A 25,877-nucleotide genomic window follows, 5' to 3' on the forward strand; every position below is an offset into this window, starting at 1 on the left:
GAGTGGGCTGTGAGCAGATGTAGACAGCATGCATGCTATACTTAACCTCCTCATCTGCAGTAAATTTAATGTACTCCTGAAGTGCTGAGCTTGCTGTGCATTCACAATCTGTCCGGATGTATGCACAGGAAAGCTAGCTATGTGTCAAGGCAGTGGGTCATGGCGTAAAGCTCTTTTCTGCAGCTGGCAGTCCACATCTTTCATCCTGCCACAAGGCCAGACAACCATTCTGTAGATGACTGTAGGTATTTCCATGGGGCATCAGATGGCAGGAGGGCTTTGTGAACCAGGACAGAATGGAAAGTATCTGCAATTGACTGCAATGATTTTTTGCCTTTCAGTAATTCATCCTATAGGACCTGGCAGACTTAGCTTCAGCCAGGTGGAAAAAGAGAACATCAGTCTAAAAAATCCCTGATATGCTTTTTCTTATCTTTTCTGAATCCATAAGTGGTGGGAGGAAGATGACCTTTCCCTAGCTGAAACATAGCAGTGTTTCCTTCCTTATTCTGTTGGGCAACGAAGAAGCAAGAACCACCATCCATCTGCCAGGAAAAAAGAGAACCCAAATGCTTGGGAACACTCACTTGTTGCATTGCTCTGTCACCTCCTAATCCTGGCTCTGGTTAGAGTTCTGTCATCCTGCTGTGAAGGGGCCACATGCCAATACCAGAGGCTCCTCAGTAAAAGGTACCAGTCATATATTAAGACAACGGGCTCCCAAGTGATAGACGATATTGCATCCTTGACAAATCAGTGTGACACAACTCCAGTTGCTTGCCAGAGGAATATCCCAAAGTGTTTTCTGACTGCCAGTGGCAGCAGCAGCTGGACATTTAATGTCCATGTTTCAGATTTTTAGTATAGTGTTGAAATCCCCATTCAGGAGTAGGTATCTAACAGTCAAGTTTGTTAAAAATGGGAGTTCCTGATTTTGGATTGAGTCAGCTGGATGCTGAAAACACGAAATACTTATTTTTTCATATGAAAACCAGTATGTTCCTACAAAATCTTTCAGTGTGAATCCACATTTCCTGGTAGAAAATTGTTTGCCTAGATATATTTTGATCTCTAGCCAAAGATTCGATTGGCCTTGCCAATAAAAATGTGCTTATTCAAGCCAGGACCAAAGAATGGTTTAGAATGGACCTGCCACAGAGAAGTGCAGCGTCTACCCAGCTGTCTAAATGTATTTACTGCAGAGGCATGAGAATGATGTGAGCTTTGTCTCTCTTCTCCCATTGACTACTACATCTGGACCTTCATTTTAACAAAAATGTGTGAAATATTTCCAAATGCTTGGTGATTATGCAGCATGCATAATCATTAAGTCTGGCTACTAGAAGAACCCCCATGATCACAGTGTTTCGCTGAAGCACCTCCTTTTTTGAAATAGGTAGTGGTCATATCTGTCTAGGTACATTTGGTGCGTAATAAAGTCATCCTCATAAAAAGGTTCACAGCACTTGAGAATTCTTGATTACTTGCTTCAGATGTTAACTGTCCTTAGGATTAGCAACGTATGCCTAGCTTCTATTCTGAGTTTGACTAACCAGATATATATTACTAGCTTTTAGATACATTCCATATGGGCTGAAGAGCTGTTTATGGTGAATTTTTTGTGCTACCTCCTCCCCCATATCCATAGCCATTTTCATATGCCATAATTAAATTAGTTCTTCATTTGGCATGCTTGTAGATGTGCTGCAGGGAAAATGTATTGAGCACAGAGAAGCTGCAATGTTTCTCATCCCCAGGATGCAGACTTCAAAGCTCTACAGCTACACTTGCAATGACATGATCACGAAACCTTTCAAGCCTTCATGATTCATTGTGGAGAAGTATCTTGATTTCAAATGCTTCCCTGGAAGTCATCCTCACTTTCGATGTCAAAGAAGTCTTTCTTGCGAGCTTGTTTCATTTTTAGCAAGGATAAGTTCAAACCAGAGAGTTAAGAATGATCAATGGAAAGGAAGGGATGGACTGACACCAAAAGGAATACCATAGTTATTTGCTTAAGAGAAAGGTTTGATTCTTACGCATTTGATGCTTCCTTATTCCCCACTTAGCCATCCAAGTCTCACAGCGTGCTCTGTTCATGGAGGTCCAATCACAAGTTTTACAGGGTCTTCTGCGACCAGAGTCACACAGAACCATAGGAAGATTTAGTAACCCACCTTACACATGTGACAGAGAATTAGGCATCTGATGCTTGTTTGAGGAGGTGTGGCTGGCACCACTGGAGTGCCTGGCTTAGTCTGTCTTGGTATGTGTGCCGGGTGGGTTATTGAGTGGGGGCAGCCTCAGGGGCATACTGAGGGGTTGATTTGACAAAGCAGAACCACAGTGGCAGCGTGGGGCCCTGGTGTGTAGCTGGGATCACTTTTCATGTCTTTCTTCTACAGTGCTCAGAGATGGGCTTTCCATAATGCTTTGGTATGAAGAAAGAAGGATCACTGAATTGTCGTTTTGCAATGGAGAATATAGAGGGAGAAATACCAGCACTGTGGCTCCCACCTTGTTGCCTATCTCCCTGGAGACATGTGTCCCGAATCCTCCCTGCGCTGTATTAAGGAAAGGAAAAGCTTAGACATTACGACATCTGCTTTCCTACATCATATTTTCCAATTTTGCATCCTATAACCCCTTGGTGAAAAGAGGAACAATGACTTTGTATAGCTACGGCTTGATTCTTTTGCTATTTACCTGGAACGCTGCTGCCTATGGGCCAAACCAGCGGGCACAGAAGAAGGGAGACATTATTCTCGGAGGATTGTTCCCCATTCATTTTGGAGTGGCTGCTAAAGACCAGGATCTAAAATCAAGACCAGAATCAGTGGAGTGTATCAGGTAAGCTACAAAAAGGAAAAATAAAAAGTTTTGGTGGGAAAGACTTGACCTCTCTCAACTTCAGGTGACAGGCTATACATTGTGTAAATAAGGTCTGTGATCTGATGCTTGAAGAGGCAATGGGAAGGTATGGAGTAAATAATAGAAAAAACAAGTGTGTAAGGACAGGAAGTGCATATGTTAAACAGTAACATAAATTATATTTGGACAGTGAAGGAGGACAATTTTTGTATTACCCAAAGCTGCCAAAACATGAATGTAATGATCTCTCTGGCCATTCGCAGGGGACATTTGAACAGTATCTGAAAATTAGCTTTTCTAGCAGAAGGATGGAAACTAACCCATAGTGCCCTTAAGTTCACTTGATTGCAGTCATGCATGGTGAAATATCTTAGAAATCAAATTCTGGGGTTGTTTTCCAGTTCTGCCTCTCATCTTCTAAGACTTTACAAACTGTTCAGTGGCCTAAATAAGTGAATAGGTGAAAGTGAGACAGGTCATTGCTTTTGAAAAATCCCATTGAACACATAGATGTCTCTTTAGGACCTTTACAAAGTCCCATACTTAAACTCCTTACCCAGGCTTTCCTCATCCAAGTCCTTTTCTTCTGTGTAAACAGTGCATATAGGTTTTGTCTTCAGTCTTTGGCCGTTAACCCTGGAGGGAGAAATGCACATGAAAACAAATTCTCTCGTTGTTGAAGTGTAGCCATTTTTATGATGAAACATGAACAATTTTTAACAGTACAAACCTGCACATAATACATACAAGTGGAAAGTGTGACAGAAACTGATTGCAAATCAAATGTCATATAAACAAAATATAAGAAATTGATGTGGAATTTTGTCATGACCATGCATGGGAAAACACTTCAGTGTTATGGGCCATCTTCTGTAATAATACGTGAAAAATTGTCCATCTGGTGTTACTTGGACCTCTCATCCTAGACTGGGGATCTAGTACAGTTTTGTTGCAGATGGTAATGAAGGATGGCTGACAGCATTCCTGCTATGCTTACAGACTTCAGGTGCAGTTTCCCACTGAGACACGGAGCAAGACACATCCGTCTAGGTTATAAGATCATCTCCAGATGCTCTCATAGGGAACATGCAGAAAGAAGCATAATTAAGCAGGGGTTCTTTTGGCTTTTTCTGTGCATGCACAAGAAAGTCATGGACTAAATGTACGTGGAATGTCTACTTCATGGAGCAAGATGTTCTGCCAGATTTTCAGCATTTTTTTCTCTCCCAGAAGCAGCATTTTAAAACTGGAATGCTGAAAAGCAATGGGTGTTTTCAGCTCCGTTGTCTTCTTCACCTTGCTCCAGGCGGCAGGCAGGACAGTGCAAATATTTGCGAACTGAACATAGCTTTCATTTCTGTCAGCGCTTGGTCAACCTCGGTGACTGTCATGACATGGTCACATGATTAGAATGGATCACAGGAGAAAGTTCCCCCACGAGTACTACAAGTGTGTGGTGCCAAAAGATTTGGTAATGAGGTAGCACTGCAAACAACAGGCAAATCCTGAAAAGCCAGACCAGCTGCTTTAAGGGCACAATGGGAGATATGCAAGATGATGATGAGCAAGTCATCAGACCATACAAAAAGCTCCTTGCTTTGAAACCGAGAAAAGCCCTGAGGGACCCACTGAAACCCTGTGGATGGTTTGCCCCAGTCTTTTCTGGAGTTCAATATCAAACAATTTCAGATAACGTGGCTTTCCTTTCTTTTGAGGACTGTTCAACTTGGTCTGTGCTGTTTTGATGTCCTCCCACACATTTAGCTATGTTCAGTGCCATAGCTGTGCTCCTAAACAGGGCTTCTCAAAATGGGTAGGACAGTTTTTTCTCCACTTTTTCAGTTTTCACGCTGTTCATACTCTTGTGGCATGGTACCTTTCACCCCAGCTCAGCATATGTGCTGGCCTGAACCTACTGTGCATACCTTGCACATGGTTATTTGGAAAATTGTATGCATAACAGCAGCAAAAGGCAGGGGGAACAGTAATGATCTGTTCTCTTTTCTTTTTGTGCTATTTCTACTGAAAATGCATCTTCATTCTTTAAGCACTGAGTTGTAGAGTCCAAAGTGAAAACTTTCTCATGATTTTGCCACACCAAATGTCAAATAGGAGTACAGAAAGTGAGAGCAAGTTGGTTTCATGTTTGTTGTTTAAGCAATCAAGTAGCCCGCATTTGGTATAAATATACCTTCTGCCTTTTTATGCCTCAGGTGCTGTTGCAGCAACTTTCCTTGCAGCAGTTGCTGATGCGTATCTGATGTGTGCAGTGGAGGCAGAGCAATCTCTGACCCCCATTCCCCGTCAGCACCCACGGAGGCCTATTCATATCCTGATTTCTCTGTCCTTTCTTGATTTCAGGTAGATTAGCAGTAGTGGTGATGGTGGTGGTGGTAGTAGTATCGTTAGCATTATTGCACAGATGGGCCATACCCATGTATTCTTCTTGTTGTAATGAACAGCTTGCAGTGAAGATATATCTTTACTGAGCTGAGATACGGCGTTGCCAGTATGGTGTCACTAGGTCATCACTTTTAATGCCTGTTTCCTGTATTCTGATGAGCAACCTAGCAAAGGCCTCACACTGTGACACATAGCTTTCAGACTGCGAAACTGTGGTGACACACTGTCCCCATGTCATAGTGCAGGACTTCCCAGAGCATGGCTCTGGGACACTTTAGCTCACTGAGTCTGTCTGTCCATCTGAGAGAACAGAGAATTTTAATTCTACCCCTTGCAGATGTATTTGCTAATCCCACTGCAGAACTGAATGCATAACATGGTATTTAGAATTTTTTTCCTAAGACCGAATTAACTCCTTTTCCTCTTTCTGTTCCACCCACCTGCTGAATTTTTTTTTTTAACTTTTAATTTCCCTTTGTCTGCACAATTCCCTTTACCCATAGTCCTAGCTTGTAAGAATGGTAAGCAACTCAGTATACCTACTGACTTCAGGAATCCAACAAATGACTGAAGGTCTCCCTTTTGCATAGCTTAGTAATAGCAGTGGTAGTAGCAGCAATAACATGTAATTAATGTACTGGAAATCTAGAGAGGACATAGAAATTAGTATGTGCATACAACCACTGGAGAAAGAGGAGTACTGGCATGAGCCAAGAGGCATTTGCAGGCTTTGCCACCATTCTTGGATAGAAGTACCTGTCGGATATGGGTGAGTAAGTGTAAGCTGTATTTAGAGCTTTCACATTACTTTCTCCTTATTTTCCTTCATATTCTATCGCTCTTAGGTTAGTGCCTTGCAAGTGTTCATAAATGAAGGTCATGAATTCACAGGAGGCTGTAAATTATTCCTTTATGGAGACAAACAGGGGTCAGGACTAATTTCCCTGCTGCATCCAGACAGTAAGAGCTGTTCAAACCAAACCAGGCAAACAAACAAGCAAACAAACAGGGGATGGAGCTATGGGGAGCTTAAACTGTGCAGTGAGCTTGTGTCCCTTAATTTACATATCCTTGTTTTGTAACATTGACTGAGACGTTTAAGCCATCCTGAGCACCCCTTGACTGACATGTTTATACCAACTAGGAAGAAACCTGTGGGAATCAGTGAGATCTTGTGAGTCTACAGTCTGGCAAACTGGGCTGCTGCAAAGATAATCTGTCCCCTGCAGATGTGACAATTAAAATGAGGATTTGTGGAGGAATTGTTTCTGATTTCTCTTTCCCTCTTTGTGCTCCTGCCTGGGAATAGAAAGATCAGTGGGATGCATACTCTGACAAGTGGGAGAACAGGCATCAGAGTGGAAACCTTTAAAGAACAGAGTGTAAATAAAAATTTCCTATCTACACCTTTGGGCACTGATTTATTTACATTAAACTCTCATTTAGAGTTTAATGGCCTCTTTTCATAGCACCACATCTCAGAAATGTTAAATACAAGACTATGCCAATGTACCTGTAAAGTAATATGGCAGAAAATAAGTTTCAGAGGCTGCTTTTGGTCCACCAAGAAAATATCAGTGGCTATTTAAATATTCTGGAAATCTAATGAAAAATTTGCTTCTGTTAGCAACTCCTGTGCAGTTTCTTCATGGAAATGACCAGTCAAATTTCTGCATGCTTGACAGAGCATTCCAGTAACTAGTCATATTGGTCACAGCAGCAGCATAGCACAGGAGGTCAACTGGATCAGTGTAACCTGCTGCCAGGCTCAAAAGCTGCTCTTTACCATCACTCATGTACTCACCAAGCCAAGAGGAACCTACCTGCAGCCTCTTTCTGGGGTTTTAGAGTACAATGGGAGAGAATTTATCCACACAATTTCCATTCACAGGGACTGAAGGACTCATCAAATCTTGCTTCATTTAGACCAGTTTTGTGGCCATATTCCGTGTTGCAGTACTGATACAACACTGTATCAGTTAACAAAATGAGACCTTGTCTGAAGCTCTATCAGGTATTAGAGAAGACAGAGCAAGGTGTGTTTGTCTCCATCCCATCTGATCCTCTTCTCCTGATCTGCTGATGCTTCTATCAGCAGAGGTGTAACTGAAGAGAACTGCAGGTCTCCTGCCCAGGCCTGTTTGAGGTAAAGTATCAAAAGCACTTCAAAGACATTTTGGAGTCTAGCTCCCAGAAAACACCTCTACCCTCCTTTCCCCTCTGAAATAAAACCAATCCAAGCACAAGTACCTGAAGTACAGGTCTTATGCTGTAAATAAACATTCATCAGGAGCATATGTCAGAAAGGAATATAAAAGCAACTGTGTGTCATAGGCCTTACTCTGCATTTACTGAATTAAATGGCAAATATTTTCTTTGAAGTCAAGGGGAAGACAGTCCAGTTCTCACTGTGTTTGAAGATACCACCTTGTGGTATTTTAAAAAAATTAAGCCAAATTGCTGGTCAAGCAGGCAACATATTTTGTGTTGTACTCCACCTGTATAATTTAATGTGAGCATGCTTAAATTTACTTTTACACATACTCGAATGAGTGAAGCTTTTCACAGTAGTATAGCGGTACCTTTGAATTTCCCAGCTTCTCAGCAGTCTTCCCTTTAAATTCAGAAAATGCTTTCAGATTTTTCTCTTTTACGTGAGGAGCCTGAATATAGTTCCTTGTTTCAAATCCTATTTTCATTTTAATTAAAAATATCTGTAAACACATTTAGCTTTCTCAAAAGAAGTGTCACAAAACCCCTCCTTGCTGCCATTCATCCCAGTGGGCACTGCTGACCATGTGAGGCAGCATGCTGTGCCTGCCGTGTCTTTTTTCTGTACACAACACTCACTGCCTCGTTCACTCTGAGACTTGCCCTTTTATGTGAGAGCTCTCCCATTGCGTCTCACTCCTTAATAGTTTGGAACTAGAGCAAAGAATAATAATCTAAATGACCAAATTACTTCTAAAGGTAACCCACACTCCCGTGTTCTAAAGGGTATCCATTTTCTGAAATGTGATCTTAAAAAAGCTGGTTGTCCCTCTGGTTATAGGTTATAACTAAGGATTTTTATTGGCCTCAAACTTTTTGACTTGAAGTGATCTGTACTGAAACCATGCTGTCTGGTCTTTAGGGTGCAACCTCAGAGCAGAACCTCATTTGGATTTTGGCCAAAGATGTCTGGAGCAGGTGGAATCAAGTTGAATAAATGAAGTTTTTAAGACTTTAAGAGAAACGTTAGATGTGATATCTTTAGAAATTCTGATCCCAGATGAATCAGATAAAACTCCTGGAATGGAAGTGATGTGGCAATGTTCATTCAGCTTTGAAGAAGTCAAACATAGCTAACAACAGCTTTGGAAGCAATTCATTTAATCCAGCAATTAAAAAATGTTCAGGTCACATATATGTCAGAGATTGAAAGTTTGTGATTTCATGAAGCTTATCTTTAGAAATCTTCACCTTGGTAATGGAAACATCTCTCAAAGCATTTCAAAATGGCACTCATGAAACCTAAAATTTACCATTTCATATAGAATCTGTTCTTGGGCAGGCTATTTCCCCAGGCTCCTCCAGTTCTGGGGCCCGTCAGTTTTCCTAATGGATCTCAAGCATAACAGCTTTGACACTTTCCTGTTCTCAGCTGCAACTCAACACAAAACTGAAAATCAACTGGTATCCTGAACCATAGTGCATTACAAGGAAGGGCAGGTTTCAGTTTGGTTTCAATTTTGCCGTTCCAGCTGAATTACCCTAAAATATGGCAGCTTCACAGGCACACAGCTGGTTGCTTGTGCAACTTTATGGGGTGAAACACAGTAAATAAAACTGGAGAATAACATGTGTCAAAGATACTTTCTTCCCCCTGCTTTTCAGGAAGAAACTTCTTTCTTTTATGGCTAAGTAGTCACTCACACTGCACCAGCTTCTTTCACTGCCAGCCCATGTGATGCTCTAAACAGGGACTTCCAGGTCCTGCAGCACACTTGCCACCACTCCCCAGCTCTGGCTGAGCTCCAGGTGCAGCTGAGAGATAGTCAGAAAACACAGCTTCTCCATTTCAGAGAATAGAAACAGCTTCAAAAAACACAGTTTCAGTTTCACAGGCCAGCTCTGATGGCATCTTCTGAGCTCATGTCTAAAGCAAATGTATGAAAGCACTACAATAATGAGAAAAGTTATTCCTTCAGTGAAAGCCCTGAAGTATCCAATTAACAGGTTAGCAACTTACACTAGGATTTACATTTATAGCATGTCTCTGTTCTCTGGTATAAACAGGTTGACTGTGCTCTCTCTCACAACGTGAAGTGTGTGAAGTGAGGCCAGATTTCCCTGAGCAGAGCTCCCAGACCCCTGTGCATCCAACGGCATGCCAGTGCTGTGTCTCAGCTTGCTCTGCCTGCGTAAAGCCACGAGGAGCTGACACACCGAGTATCCCTGAGCCCAAGTCCCTGGCAGCATCGAGCTCAGCACAGGCTTAGCAGACACTGCCATCTGCATTCAGAAACATGTCAGAGGAGCCTGGAAGGAAACCTGGTAGGTGTAGCTTTGTGTCACAGCATTTGCTGAGGAATCATGCTGAGGATCCAGGTTTAGGGTCCTGAGCGGAAGGGACAGGCCAGAGCCAACACCCCAGGCATGGGCTCTTTCAACTTTCCCAGACTTTAGGGGACTTAGAGAAGTTCATTTCATCCTCACAGCCTCTGAAGAGAGCTTCCAAACTGAAGAGTTGAATACCAGAACGAAACCTTGTAGCATATGTACACCTCTTCTGTAACCACTGAAGACAAAAGCAAAACTTTCCAAATTTAGTAGGATGCAAGAAATAGTATAAGTTGCTTTTGCCTTTTGTATCTGGAATTCTTAACTCTGTCTCAGTCATGGTCTCATCTCCTCTGTTTCCCTTCTTCTCATTCTATTTTGTTTTTATTTTTGCTTCCACAGGTACAATTTCCGAGGCTTTCGCTGGCTCCAGGCTATGATCTTTGCCATAGAAGAAATAAACAGTAGCCCAACTCTCCTTCCCAACATGACCCTGGGATACAGGATATTTGACACTTGCAATACAGTCTCTAAGGCCCTGGAGGCCACACTGAGTTTTGTGGCCCAGAACAAGATAGACTCCTTGAACCTGGACGAATTTTGCAACTGCTCAGACCATATCCCTTCCACCATTGCAGTCGTGGGGGCAACCGGCTCTGGCATCTCTACCGCTGTGGCAAATCTGCTGGGACTCTTTTACATACCTCAGGTACACTTTCACCTCTCTTGTTCAGGTTACAGAAGGGACCTGCCTCTCTGCTCTGCAGAGATTAAACAAAGGTTGTGTAATCTTTGCCATTTGCAATAGAATCTCAAGGAGAGAAACAATATAAAATGTGGGGGTTTTCTTCTGGTAGAAGTATGTCTTGCTGGCAATGTGCAATCCCCAAACACAAAGGTTACTAAGCAGCCAATAACAGCAACTTAGTCTAGGAGGACTAGAGTCCTCTAGAGGGGTTTAGTCTGTGAACAGGGATATTTTAGGTCAGTCATTGGCAGTTGCCAGCCTTGACAGGTTAGTTGTGATGTTACTTCATCATGGTCACTGTCTGGCCATGCCCAATTCCCTCAGAGCCCACTTAAAGCAGAGCTCAGTCATTGCCAGCTACTCTTAGGTCTCTCAGCATCTCTGATCTTTCAAGCAGGTGATCTGTAAAGTTGTTGCATGTGCTGGTCAGGTGCTGTGAAGGTTTCTTCTGGGCTGACATGCCTTTCTTTTGCCCTAGGGCCTCTAAAACAGGGTTTGTGAAAGTATGTGGATATGCCCCTCCTTGTCCTGGGATCATCTGTGGTGGTGTAGTTGTGCCACCTCCTGTGTCAACAGTATCTGTCTTGCTGTTTGCTGACTCTACTGGGGCCAGCGCTGGCATCCATGGTCCCATCCTTTTGTTTAACAAGCTGGTTGGTCTGACAAGACCCTAAGCAAAGTATGAGGCTGGCATATTATAGCTCAATGTTATTGCTCTTGATTTTAGATTCCTACACTGAAGACAACTTTGGAAAAAGTGCTTGGCCTTATCCATTTTTGTGTTGCTTTGCATAGCCTAACATTTCCAATTCCTCTTCTAAAAAGAATACAGGTGCCAGAGCTCACAAGAGTCCTTGCAACAAGATTGTGTCATGCTGCACTCTCAGTCTGTCCTGAGAAAATATATCTTTACTTCAGCCAGGGCTCCAATTCCCATCTGCACCACAAATGAAGAAGAAAGGATTCTTGACTGCCTGCACAGTAATATATCTTGTCTATTTAATGATAACAGCCTGACTCCCTTGCAAGAGTCTGAAAAAAATGTACATTTGGTCTCTGAGCAGGGCAAGAATGGCTTAAGCTAAGACCAATATGTGCTATCTAGGTATTGCCTGGAGTAACATGGGAAGGTGGCATATAATAAGCACTGTGATGGCATTTTAAGGGTTATTATTGATTTACACAGCACATTACCAGGTGAACAAGGGCAGCCAAGAAGAGTCGGTGGGTTGGACTGAACAGAAGAGATGTTTGCAGTTCTCGGACTTCCCCTTTGAACAGGGAATGGCATTTGCTACAAGGCAGTAGCCTTATCTAGAGGTTGCAGCAATGGGTATACGTTAGGAGGTTCAATTCTGGAATGAAATCTCAGCCAGGTGGTTGACGTATGACAGCTGAAAGCAGGCTTTTAAACTGGGAGTTGTTGGGCAGCATTAGAATATGCATTATCGCTGTCTTTTATAGCACAGCCATTAGCAAATCCATGCTTAATAGACCCTGCATTTCAGTACAAGCTGGAGATGTATTTTACAATTAATGTAAGGCTCATTGCTCATTCCGTTGACATAGAAACTGAAAATGTTATGACTTCTGTTTCTCAGTATCTCACCTCAGTGTACCCTTACAGCACATGTGGGAGTGGGGTACCTTGCCTGTATCTCCTGGCAATAGGTTGTAGGAGATGAGGGTAGCACTGGGCAGGAGCCTGTCCAGAGGAGAAGACAATGGCACTTGTTCTGATTACAACAAAAAATATTTCTTGATAGCTTTAGGAAAGGAAGTAAAATCCCATTTTAACTGTAAAACATGGTGGCTCAGGAAGCATGGGTTCTGGCCAACAATCAGGAACTACTGCTAAGGTAGTATCGATCAGCACTACCATAACAACTTCGCAGGGTCAAAGTAGCTGATATACATCACATTCTTCTTATTTCAGCTGGCAGGGATTGTATGTAACATGCATATGTTGCCTGTTTAAGGATGGGAACAGAGGTGAGAGGCCAGGAGAGACAGACAGAGCAGGTCTGGGATGGCAATACCAGCCTGCTGTCTGATGTCTGGTTTGGAACAGAGGAAGCCTGCATTTTGTCTGAGTTATATACGTTGCCCTCATTGTCTGAATTATGTGCATTGCCCTCATTTATCTAAAAGATACATTCTTGTTGTTTCTGGATTTGGCAGGAAGTGCAGTGAGATGCGTGTAGGCCACCCATGGTTCACCTCTTTGCCATGCCTCCAAGCTACTGTCAGTGTCTCTCTCCCTCAGATGCTTGACCTTACAGGTGGACACAAGCTTGCTCCAGCCTCTCAGGTCCAAGCAGCTGCTCTTGTACATGTGCCCCTGTAAGACAATCACAGCTACAAGAACATAGACTCTCAGAGTAGGTTGTGTGCAACCACAGGCTAAGAGTACGTAGCTGCCAGTGTGGTGCTCAGCTCTCTCTTCATCCCATCTGAGGTTACACAGATTGACAGGGCTGCTAGATAAATGTAGGCAATTTATTCCCAGGCAGTTCACTTCATGGTGTGTTTTGCTTGTTTACTATGCTCTCACAGGTCAGCTATGCCTCATCAAGTCGTCTCTTGAGCAATAAGAACCAGTTCAAGTCCTTCCTCCGCACAATCCCCAATGACGAGCATCAGGCCACGGCAATGGCAGACATCATCGAGTACTTTCGATGGAACTGGGTGGGAACAATTGCAGCTGACGATGACTACGGCCGGCCAGGGATTGAAAAGTTTCGGGAGGAGGCAGAGGAGAGAGATATCTGCATTGATTTTAGCGAACTCATCTCCCAGTATTCCGACGAAGAGGAGATCCAGCAGGTGGTGGAGGTCATCCAGAACTCCACAGCAAGGGTGATTGTTGTTTTCTCCAGTGGCCCAGACCTGGAGCCTCTCATCAAAGAGATCGTCAGGCGAAACATCACTGGCAAGATCTGGCTGGCAAGCGAGGCCTGGGCCAGCTCTTCCCTGATAGCCATGCCAGAGTTCTTCCGTGTCATCGGCAGCACCATTGGATTTGCACTGAAGGCAGGACAGATCCCAGGCTTTCGTGAGTTCCTGCAGAAGGTGCATCCCAAGAAGTCCAACAACAACGGCTTTGCCAAGGAGTTTTGGGAGGAGACATTTAACTGCTATCTCCCTGACGGGTCCAAAAATTCTCCAGCTTCAACTTCCTTCCACAAGGGCCATGAAGAGGGACTGGGAGCTGGAAATGGAACGGCTGCCTTCCGACCTCCGTGCACAGGGGATGAGAACATCACCAGTGTGGAGACACCGTACATGGACTACACACACTTGCGGATATCCTATAATGTGTATTTGGCAGTATATTCTATTGCCCATGCCTTGCAGGATATATATACCTGTACCCCTGGGAAAGGACTCTTCACTAACGGATCCTGTGCAGACATTAAGAAGGTTGAGGCATGGCAGGTAAGTCCTTCATTTGCATCCTGGTGCAATATACTTGCAGAAAAAAGAGCTGTCCTGGATGTCTTTTAGGGTGCCTTTCGTAATCCTGGGTCTCAGACGCAACGTAATGCTCTTGGGACTTAACATATCACTGTGTGTGAGTTAGGTGCACACTCCCACCCCACCAGGGAAAGTAATGTAAGTTGTGTTAGGTTTGCCTGCGGTGAAAGGGGCTTAAACTAAGTTAAATTTTCTTGCATTTGCAACTGGCCAAAAGGGCACACACAGACAATTACTGCAGCCTGGCTGATGCAAGGTAACTTGATCATATATTGAGCCCTTACATAAACAAGGGGGCCTGGAGAGAGCACATAAACAAGGAAAACAGTTTTTAGAGTTCATTTTCTTTGGCAAGCTCTACGTCTTTTGCAATCCCACAGCAATTTTCCATACAGGCTGTATGTTTTTGCCATAGTTTTAAGCTTATATGGCATCAGACTAAAGCAGATTGAGTAATGAAGGAAAATAACGTGCAGCTATTGGGCAAATAATAGATATTTGCTTTGATTCAGCAGTGGCATTTGTGAACTGATAAAATGATACTGACAGTCGTATTTACCCATTCATTCAGTGCTTTCTGTCCACTGGCATATGGATGGTATTCTGGCATTTTGTCTTCCAATCCTTTATGAATACTCTATGCCTTACCAGACGTTTGATTGTGCTATCCAATGTGACATTCAGTATGTGTTTTAAATATCCTCTGCATTCTTAAATAACAGATTTAGCTTGTAAGGCTATCAAATGAAGATATGCCAGATATGTAGCAAATTCTGTTTGCCCCATTCTGGTCATCACAGAAAACATGGACTCAAACAGACCTGAAAACAGAACAACACGGATGAATATAAGGAGGATCACATCCCTGTTTGCACGTGTAATTTCCTCTGTTTCAGATAGTCTAACTAAGATGAAGGCTATCCATGCCACAAACTTTGCAGATGTTGGGTCAGCATTCGCATGTGGGAACTGTAGTTTGGTTTCTGCCTAGTCTTGGTCAACTCAAAAATATCAGTCAGATCAAAGTAAAAAGGCTTTGTCTTGGCATTTGTGGGAAACCTGCATTGCTCTAGGTACCTGATTTGGGTTTACCAAAACCATTTTACTCGCAGTTGATGAGTGCAGGGTTTGACCCTGGTTTAGAGGAATCTTGTAATTGCTGTCTCACTCTGAGGTTTCTATCTTTCAAAGCTATTCTGCTTTTCAGGAGCATATTGGCAGAAATGGGCAAGTCACAGACAGATTCAGCTTTCAGTGTGTCAGTAAAAATGAACCAGAATAAATATACTTTGAATTCATTCCCTTATGCCTTGTCAACTTGGAAAGTAAAGTAGGATATTCATACCATAGCTAAGTAAAATAATGTGGTGTTTGTTGAGGATTCCACAGTTGGGAAGAATGGCCTCTTATTTCTGTGTTGCTCGTCTGGTGCTGAAGGATGGCTGTATCAAAATATAAAGCGTCCTGCTGATCTACACTTTTGGGTATCCATACTTGCCTTAAAGGAGGTAATCAGCATCAAGAAAGAGTATGTGGGATATAATATGATTGGGTAGGAATAGTAGGTGCTACAAAGGAACAGGCTGTATTTGAAATGACCACTATTATGTGGTGTTGACTGTCAAGCATATTTGATATTTGTGCATTTTTTCACTTCATTTCAAAATCAAACACGTGAATAGCAGGTACATGCCAAATATGTGTGCACACCTACTTCATATCAGGCATTGTGGCTCATTACCCTCTGGAAGCTTTCCTCAGTCCTGGGGATAATGAGTTCACCTCACAAACGTGCATCCTCCAGCATCTCCAGAGAGCAGTTTCTTGACAACCAGAGAAAAGAAAACCTTTCTACTAAAGTCAAATTCATTTGCAGTGGTACTTCTGCCAGTCGTTAGTGCCTGCTCCCTCTTCTCACTGTCGGTTCAAGAGTTTCTTCATAGGAAGCGACCTGGGAGGGCGAGGACAGTGTTAGGAAGGCTCCAAGCCTGAGACTAGAGGCAGCAGCCACTAACAGTGTCTGCAACCACCGACCAGGTGGTGTGTGGGACAGATACAGTGAACCTGATGAACTTGTGGCTCCATTAGCCTGAGCTCCTGTCCAGAGCAACCCTTGCAGCAGGGTCAGTGGCTGCGGAGGATAAATGGTGTGTTCCACAGTTTAATTGTATACCATTTAATTTTGTTGCCTTTCAATAGTGTTATCCCATTAGCACATATTATTTATTCGTTGTCTGCTAATTGTTAATTTTATGTACTCAAAATATAACCCTGTTTGGAGGAACTGGTTTATAAAATTTGTGGAGGGTGCTTGTGTGGGTGTATGTATAAAGATAAGATTTTTACCTCAGTGATCAGTTCATTTGAACTGGACAGCAAGAAGCCTAGCACAGAATTACTGTGAGATGGTTAAATTGCAATTCTCCTGTGAAGAATTTACCATCTACTACTTAAGAAAGCTCCAAGTATGTTTCAGCATGGGGAGCACAGGATTTTTCTGTGTCTCCCAAGATGAAATATCAAATACTAACAACTTTCTTGTCTGTTTCTTTATAGCTACTTGTTTAAGAAGCTGCTTACTCATTGTTTCCACCTATGTCAGTGGTCTGTGACAGACCCTGTCCATAAACCTGGTCTTGCTTCCTTTTGTTTTACGAACACCTCTGAAGCTGGCAGTGAGCATCCCCACTAGAGATGGGACTGGGCAGCCTGGGTTCGCAGGCTGCCACAGCACGAGCTGCAGCGATGCAGGCTCAGGCAGAGCTGGTGAGCAGGCAAGGCAGCTTCCAGGCAGGAGCTGTGTCACTCATTCCACACGTGGAGCTGGCCGTGGGCACACCATTCCCACATCTCTTCCGCGCATGGGAGCTCTTCTCAGCGGCTGCGTATACAAGACAGAGTAGCCTGTGTGCACTTTGCAAGATCTCAGCTCAGTCTTTTCTGCAGGGAATGTAACCAAAACACACAGTAGTGCTACCAAGGTTCAGAGTTCTCTGTCTGAGCTGGGAAAACTGGCACTTCTGTACTCTACAGAAAATTACGTACTTTAAAAGCGTGTCTGTGCTGCCCTTATTCTGAGCAATGTATACGCCTGCAGCTGGCATGTTTTAAGAACCTACGCTGCTGCAAGGCAGGAGATAATCTGGGTGCACACCCTTGCAAGATGCTTGCAAAGAGGAGACAGTATTCTCTGCATGTGCCATTGTTGTGTCCTGTACTATGTTGATCAAGATCACATTAATTACTTCTTTTTACAGTGTTTTGTTCTGGTAACAAAAAGGTGCAGGGCAATCCAGAGCAAAATCTATAAGCAATTTCTGTCACATTTGAAAAAGGCAAAATTCTACACAAAGCACTAAGGATTAAAGTGCATGACTGCAAATAGTACAATAGAAAGAATCCTCTTAAAGAACACTATCACCTCTGATTATCAGATGTCCATTCTTTTTTGCCGGTAGGCTGTGATTTTTTTAGGAGTCTGTGTTGAGTAGGGTTAATTCTGTGTGTTGTTCTGGTTCATGGACTGGCCTCCCCCAAATACAGGCTCTCCCATAAGCTGTAGAACAGCAGCAGGAAGGTGTAGTAAGAGGTGGACGTGGGCTCAGGACTCCTCTACTGATGCTGCCTCTTTGTCAAAATTCCCTGCATCTTTGGACTGTTTCTCCATAACAGCTCAAACAGTCTGGTTTTGAAGCCTTTTTTCTTCATATCTTCCTTGATAAGATTTCCCAGGTCCCCCTGTTTCTTTTGTTTACTTGGTCTCTGCTCACATGCCTATTCCCATGGTCACTTCTAATAGCAAGTCCATCTATTCTTTTTTCAATTCCCCTCTGAGTGAAGATTTATATCCCTTTGGGGCATTTACAGGAGCCTCTCTGGTGTCTCTCTCATTTCAAACACTGGGTGGTCCTGCAAAAGATAAGAGGAAAACCAGCAGGGGATCCTAATCTGTCCTTCAGAGAAAATATTTATTACTTCATATTCTTTCTGTGTAAGAAGAGGAAAACCCTATCCTGACTCTATGTTTCTGCCCATTCATTAGGCTTCTTGATGATTGCCAACAAGCAGCTGATGGGCCTCTCTTTCTGTCTCACAGTAAAAGCATTGCAATTAAATGAGGAAGATAAGCTCCCATGGATTTGAGAAGGCAAAGGTGTGCAGTCACAGGGCCGTGGAGCAGGGCACCCTTAGGTGGACTCCCAGACAGTTTTCTGGCTGTGGTTACACTGCAGGCTGTGGACTTTGGCAGGCTCATGAGTGAAAAATGAGATAGCTCTTCTAGGCATCAAGGCAAAGCATGCTGCACAGACTGAAAAATGTGGTGTCCTAAATATAACCAGGTTAAAGACACACTCATGTAAGTTATTCTATGCCTAGAAATCTGATTGACCTCGGACTTAGAGGAAAGCTGCCATATGCTCTTCCACAAAATAAATGCAAATACAAACTGGCATCACCTAGCAACACCTAAAGTCTTTTATTACACCTGTGCACCTCCCAGCCAACAATTCCTTCCTCTGTGTTGGTGATACACATTATGAAGTGGTAAAAATGGATTGGTGCCTTCTCCAGCTTTACATTTAGGTATGTCTGGCTGGCTGGAAATTGATTCTGCAAAGCTTTAAAGAAGCGAATGATACCTGAAATGACATGCGTCTCTCCAGACCTTTGAGCCTGAGCACTTATCTAATCAATTTTGTGTCTCTTGAACTATATATGCCTGTCTGAACAATTAAAATGCTGTATGGAAAACAGCTGCTTTGTGGTATAGAGAATGAAACAGTATCAGAACAGGTATTAACTGAGGCTGGTGTGAAAATTAGTCATTTGGGAAGAACTGCAATGAAGATGGAGGAAGCTGCTAAATATCAGGCAACTGCAAAACCTCACCTAGTCTGCATTACAAATGCACTGGACATATATTTGTTACGAACAGAAAACAAGCATTTCACCAGTGTGCCTTTGTTGTGGGAGACTGAATTGAGAGGCAGACAACTTGAGCCACACACAGAAATATGTGGGTCAATACAGCAAACACAGCTCTTTCCCCATAAGGGCAAGAACAGAGGATCGCTTATTCATCAGTTTGGAGATAACAACTTGCCGTCAGCTGAGAACATTACTTGTGAGCTCTTCAACTAAGCAGGCAATAAATGGAGTATTATTTAGATGTCTCTGCAACTAAAAGGAGAAAGACTTAACTGGACCTTACTAAAGGGCAGTCAGGCCTGTAACGACACCAGTGGATAATGCACAGGGAAACCATCGCCCTAATAGCGTTGCTAGAAGCAGAGTGAATGAACTGCATGCAGCAAATACACAACCTCTATGTCGTGAAGTGAGGAGTTGTGGTTATTAATTACTTGGTAGAGAATGGCTGAGATTCTTCTGAATCAGGGTAGTACGCACTGCTGGATGACAAAAAATGCAGTATTCCTGCCCACCCCCAAACCTGCTGAATTTTTAATAAAAGTCATTTTTAATGTAGTCACCTATACGCTGCATTATGACAAAAGCTGTATTTGAAAAGAAGCATTTTCTAATATTTATGAAGCTCATTTGTACCTTTGTCACTTGGGGAAAAGAAGTCAGTTTTTCAGCCTATATTGGACCTGGGAATTGTAGGGAAGGCTCCATGAGATGCTCGTATAATGTCTCTGTGTGTAGCAACTTCAGATCATAATTATGCCTTGAATTACCAAGACATCAGTATCTTTTACTAAGACATGTCTTTGTTACACAAAAGGATGTAAAGTTTCTTCTAGGACTGACCTTTCCTGATGCTACTCACAAATGGAGCTGATGACAAAGGGCACCTTGAGAGTCCCCTAAAGGCACTCAGGAAGTGAGGTGAGGAAACAAGTGGATTTATCAAAAATTCAGTTTCATGTTATAATCATTCCTCTGACTTGGCTGATTTCCATTTATCCCAAGGTAGGGTTGAAGCTAACTTCAAAGGCATGATAATCAGAGCATAGGTTGTTATTTCTTTTCTTGCTGGGTGGTCACCCATCTTCACAGATGCTTTACTAACCAGCTACATAGTTTCATCCTCAAAGTGAACTTTCATGCACTATGAAGGACTGGTGTTGCTCCACACAGTAGGTGAAGTTTGGAGGAAGGAGAACAAATTACCTTTTATGCCACGTAAAGGACCATTTTGCCTTGTAGAATCAAGAGAGTAATCTCCCCACTGGAGCAGAAGCAATACTTTATTCAGAAAGGGTTGTGTCTCTAGGAGGAATTACATTAAGGTTATTTAGGAACTGTAGAAATCAAAGCCTTGGCATGAGATTTCTTTGTTGGCCAAGACTTATATTGATAAAGGACATGGAAAAAATGGTTTTAAGCTAGTAGCCCAGTGGAACATGCGCCCAAACACAGTAACAGGGAATCCACCAGGACTTCAGTTGACCATTGATGGGACCTATGACTGTGCTTGCAACAGATGCCCATTCTAAATGTCTGAAATGATTACATGAGTTCAGTCAACTCAGTGTGACTGTAGGAAACTTTAGGACTCTTTTTTTTTTTTTCTAATGGATAGTAGTTCTTGAATAGATTATAAACAACCACTGAACTCATGTTTGACGAATGGCTATTGTTTTGTTAAAAGAAATGACACCAGGTACGCAGTATCAGTTGGTTCTCATTGCAACAGAGAGGCAGCTTACTCAAGCACTGAAGTAATTCATCCTATAGTTCCAAATAGGAAAGAATTCACAGTCAAAAGTTATTACTTCCTCCTGGCCTAGAGAAAGGCACAGTTCTTCAAATCAATATCAGCAGTATTCTGTGCAGGATGCAGTTTCAGACCTTGCTGGGACTTTGAAAAGACTCATCCATAAAAGGCTATTAGAAGAAAGTGTCAGCAAATGGGTGCAGAGAGACACATATACAGACTCATTCTCTGCACAGCTGGGTAGAGATGGCATTAAACACCTTCCAGAAAAGCCATTGCAATCAGATTTTGATTATGCAAGACATTATATATGAATTGTGCTACTTGAAAACACTGAACTTGTAGGATTATCATTGGCTCTATTATTAGCTTTAATAATTGGACAATTAATTCTGTATTATTTAGTATTAAATTTAGACTTCAATTAATAAAGAGAGCCCTATCTTCAGCTTCTAGATACTTCGCCATAACAGTTATTGTGCAGTATGATGACCTCCCAAGAGCACTAAAAGATCGTTTACTCTGTCAGGACTTCTGCTAATAGATCCTTCACCATTAGTACACACAGCACCCTGGGCCACTGTACCCAATGCATTTCTCTGTGTTCTATTTGTTACAAGAAAAAACAAATCAACTATGGCGTTAAGTCTAGACTGGGTGACCATGATGGTTCTTTCACATCGTGGCTGTAGATAAAGACAGTAGCACACCGAGTGCAGTACAAAAATAACAGCACTGACAGTTAGTTCTCATACTACCTGTGCAGCTGCCTTTGTCTGTCCAGAGACTATCTCTCTCCTCGAAACCATAATAGGAACCTAAAATATGTTCAGTTGGAGTCACTTTCCAAATGATCATGCAGCTTGAAATCCTTTGTATAATAAATTATATAAACTTATACCACGTTCAGGAAAGTAATCTTGATCCAGCTAAGGGATGCTTCACATTGGATGTAAAGCCTAGGTATTTCACTTCTGAAGGGCTGTGTTTGCCAGTCAAACTTGTATTTAGCGAGATTTATTTTCCTCAAAGACATGTGAATAGTAGACCTTTTTTTATCAGTACGATCCATAGCAGGTAACATCTTTTGTCACAGATTGTGTCTTATTTCTAGTTGGGATTTAACTGAGCTTTAGTTTCATTGGTCCTTAGTGGGCTTTGCTCTATTAGATTTAAAAGTCTAGATACAGTACTCATAATTTTGCTCCATATGGTATTTATGCACATTGATTAAATTATTCCTTGGTCTTATGTTGATAATTTAAACAGAGTGAGGTTTTAGTCATAAGATATGTTTTCTGCTTTATTTTTATATCTTGTCCGTTTACTCATCCTGCTTTTTTGGCGTGTATTCACTGTTGTTTTGACAGCTTCAGCAGAGCCAGACAGTGAAAAAAATCCCACATTTACACCCTCTGATTACTTCGTCATTTTTATGTGCACAAGTTGAATTAGCCTTCCTTGCCTGCTAGCAAGCAATGGAAAGGTCGGATCAAGTTGCCAGTAATACTTTGCAGGGTGTGGTACCCTTTCTGTACCTATGGCTCGAAATACCAGTGCCTTGATGTGTAAATCTGAATTTCACTGCATTAAAACCAGACGTTTGAGAGCAATCTGAGGGAAATGCTTTGTCTTGATTGTTATTTACCATTGCCTTAATCCATGCATTTTCTCCAAATATTCCCAGCAGCACCTTTGTATTTGTTGCCAGAGTATTGATGAACATATTGGGTAACAGTGAGCTGTTTACTGAGGCTGGAGGAATGCGCCATCAACTGATGATCTGTCTCTGTTGACATCTGTTTTCACAAATCTGTTGGGCAATTCTTGATCCATGAATGGATGCTTTACATTAAATGTAAAGCTCAGATATTTCGCTTCTAAAGGTGTGTGTTTGTCAGCCAAACTTGGATTTGACAAGATCTGTATTATTCAAAGCCTTTTTGACTGGCAGCAACTATGTTTCTGTCCTACCATTTTGTATTAATTGATCCTCAACCCAAAGCTCTTGTTTTCCCATTTTTTTTTCCTGGGATTGATATCAGGCTATCCAGCCCTTGGTTACAGACGACATCCCTCTGCCTTTTACGATATTGTCTTTGCTTGGCAGCTATTGCAACGCAGCAGAGGCCGACTCTGGAGCAGCCCACCAAGCAAAAACACAAGCTTCTGTAAGAGGGGTTAGCTCTGATTGATGTCCTGCACAGACTGACACAGGGAGAAACTTCAGGCACGCTGTTGGGAGTACAGTACACATGTACCAGAAAGGTGGATTGGGATTGCTGTGGAATAATATTAGATAGCATATTGACTTTGCCATTTAAAGCCAGTGGCATTTTTATGCATATATCATAAACCTACTGTATTAGTGCTCTTTTTATTGCTCATGGAGTGCTGTGATGAACTCTATGGTTCTGTCAGCCTTTTAGATCTGATTTAAATTGCTTGCGCTGTTCCCTAATCTCTTTTTCAGGACCTTCTACTTCTGTTAATGTTCAATTATGGCTCCAAAATAAGTGCCCTTGGGATGAGAATGTCCAGGGTTTTTTTCTTATAGCAAGGGCAATAACATATCATTCATTTAGCTTTCCTGCTCCTCCTTACCTGTCTCTTTAGCTTTCCATCCTCTTTAGCTGTCTCTTACAGCCTTATGTCATGAGGATCTGGCATACATGACGGCCTTGAATTTTAGTATGTTCAAGAAATTTCTTCATATGCAGCCTAGTGTTTTTTTCTTCTTTGTTGTCGAGGGTGTTTTAACTTTTACTTTCTGTTAGTATAATACTTGTGTTTCGCAGCCTTGTTTGAATGGTCTGTGTTGGACTTGTGCTTTTAGCACACACCATAATAAATACTGCTGTTTGAGCTTTATTTGTGTGATGAGGATAGCAATATATCATTACGCTTTCATTAATGAGCTTTTATTTTAATGAACACAGCCAAAATTTCTGAACTGATAATGGGCTCATCATGCATAGGGTACAGTCTTTCAGTCCTTTACTTGTTCACGGATTTTCTCCATTCTGTTCAGTACAGAGACCTCCATCATCACTGGCCTACACTTGTATGCCACTGGGGCAGAGACTAGTCAGAAGCCTGCTTAATTTTGCATAGCATTATATTCCACATCTAGGGATTCTCCACAGACATTATTTTACATTTCTCTACCATGATTTTTGTCCTGATTACTAGGAACTGCATTCATGCTTACAGTGTTTGTAAGGAGGGAAGACATGCTGTCACTCCAGTCATTTTTCTCCAGAAGAAATCTACTGCAGTTAGTAGATCAGATTAAGTCTGTTTGGGATGGCATTGAACTAGGATGGAGGCTACTCCAGATGCCTTAACTCCTGAAGTTACTTGTAGGAAGGACTCCTCTGAACTCTAGGGAACTAATAGCACAATATCATGCTTTGGGCCATACAAATGTATTGGGGTACCATCATACAGCTGGATCTTAATTTAAAACAGAAAAAGGAGATAATGTTAGAGGGAAAAAGCTCTTTTGTCTTCTCTCTTCTCCCCTGGAGTTAGTCAAACTCACTAATTGCAGTTAATTGAAACAACACTGTCCAAATGAGCATTTTGTCAGACTCAAAATAAGGTGTTGCACCTTTTTCCTACTTAAAAGTAATTATAATTAAAAATGAAAGTCTGACTTGAAGGTCATATTTTGAAGTTTGACTTTAAAAACATAATTGCACTGGATTTCAGTTGACTGGATTTCACATAATATTTTCCTGTGTAAATCTTTGGTTTCAGAGATGTATGCAGAGGATGTTCCCACTCTGTTTATTTCCTCATATATCATGTGGATCCAGTCAAGGCCAAGCACATGAAAACTTTCTTGCTATATTTTCCAGTCATGTCACACTAAGAAAAATCATTTTACTTTATCATAGCATGCTTAAGCGATGTGCTTTTAGCTATCAGCTTTGCTTTAAGCAGTACAGGCTCGGGACTTGTGTTCTATAGACAAGTGCACTTCAAACAGCAGGTGTGCACATGGCCAGCATGAGTTTCAGGGGACCTTCAGGAAGCAGAATATCCTGGTCCCATCCTCACTGTGTCCTGTGACCTCCTAACTGATAGTTAAATCAGTCTGGAAAACCAGCCATGCGATGCCAAAATACTGTAAGATCATTTCCTGATTCCTTTGGGAACCTCTGTGACTCAGCAGACAGCTCTTTCTGAAGCATTTTAGACCCAGTTCTGTAATGGCATTCAGGCATCTGCAAACACTAGTAAATACCTAATGGGGTTTTCTAAAGTATTTCAGTTTGACTTGACTTACGCAGCCTCTGTTGTGAAATCCACTAGGCTTGTGTTTTTGAATTCTTTCTGGATATGCTTGTAAACATACTACTGCAGTAAATCTGACCCCAAATCAGATTAGTTCTGTTTTATATCAAGTCCCATTTTGAAATGCACTCCTTTGACATTTTTGGTTGAATTTACTTTCTCCTACTGTTGTAGCAGCTATTAATTTGTTACTTCTGTCACCTTTCACTATCAAGAAAGCGTCAAAGCTGCTGCAGTTTTGAATTAGCAAAGCAGTGTCCCTTTGTTGCTGGCAAGAAAACCGCATAAGCTAACCCATCAAGCCCAGTTACAACCAGTCCAGCCGGTCCTTGTCGTAGGAAACTCCAGGCTTCATCAGTTTCCAAGCAGAGGGAGCACTCACCGCACAGCACGAGCATGGAAGCACCAAGCACCTTCCGCTGAGCAGTGAGGTGTTTCCAACGCAGTCCATCTGGGTTCCTCCCTCTTCCAATTTCTGCACGTTTCTGTTGGAGGGCCTGCTTCTCTCTCACAAAGAAAAAACAAAATGTATGCATGGGAGCCCACGTCAGCACCACTGCTGTTCCTGCTCAAGCAGAGGACACTGGTCAATGGAAGAGCGGGAGAGATCCATCTCTCGGCTGCCTGGGGATCTCGTATCCATGATGGAGGCAGAACCAAGCCAAACTAATTACCAATTAAAATATGTCAGTCAGCACATCTTGTCATGGCAGCTTGATGTCCTGTAATTCTCTGGAGACCTGAATAAAGTCAGTCAGCTTTGCAGGGATAGGGGTCTCTGCTTCTGTGAGAATATGTCACCTCTTTCCCACAAATCACTACCTGTGTCATGAACAGTTAAACAATCCTGCA

At 42.3% G+C, this 25,877-nt stretch overlaps 1 protein-coding gene across 1 annotated transcript in view; it reads left to right on the forward strand.

The window, feature by feature from the left end:
• The window catches only part of CASR (calcium sensing receptor), a 79,962-nt gene that overhangs the window by 38,518 nt on the left and 15,567 nt on the right, over window positions 1-25,877 (forward strand). Inside the window, exons 2-4 of the mRNA XM_075412894.1 lie at window positions 2,406-2,850; window positions 10,219-10,525; window positions 13,121-14,002. Of these exons, the coding sequence (XP_075269009.1) occupies window positions 2,666-2,850; window positions 10,219-10,525; window positions 13,121-14,002 (1,374 nt within the window). The 5' untranslated portion in view covers window positions 2,406-2,665. The remainder of the gene's footprint in view (window positions 1-2,405; window positions 2,851-10,218; window positions 10,526-13,120; window positions 14,003-25,877) is intronic.

Source organism: Opisthocomus hoazin, chromosome 1 (genome assembly GCF_030867145.1).
Source record: "Opisthocomus hoazin isolate bOpiHoa1 chromosome 1, bOpiHoa1.hap1, whole genome shotgun sequence".
In the NCBI taxonomy this organism is placed as follows: Eukaryota; Metazoa; Chordata; class Aves; order Opisthocomiformes; family Opisthocomidae; genus Opisthocomus; species Opisthocomus hoazin.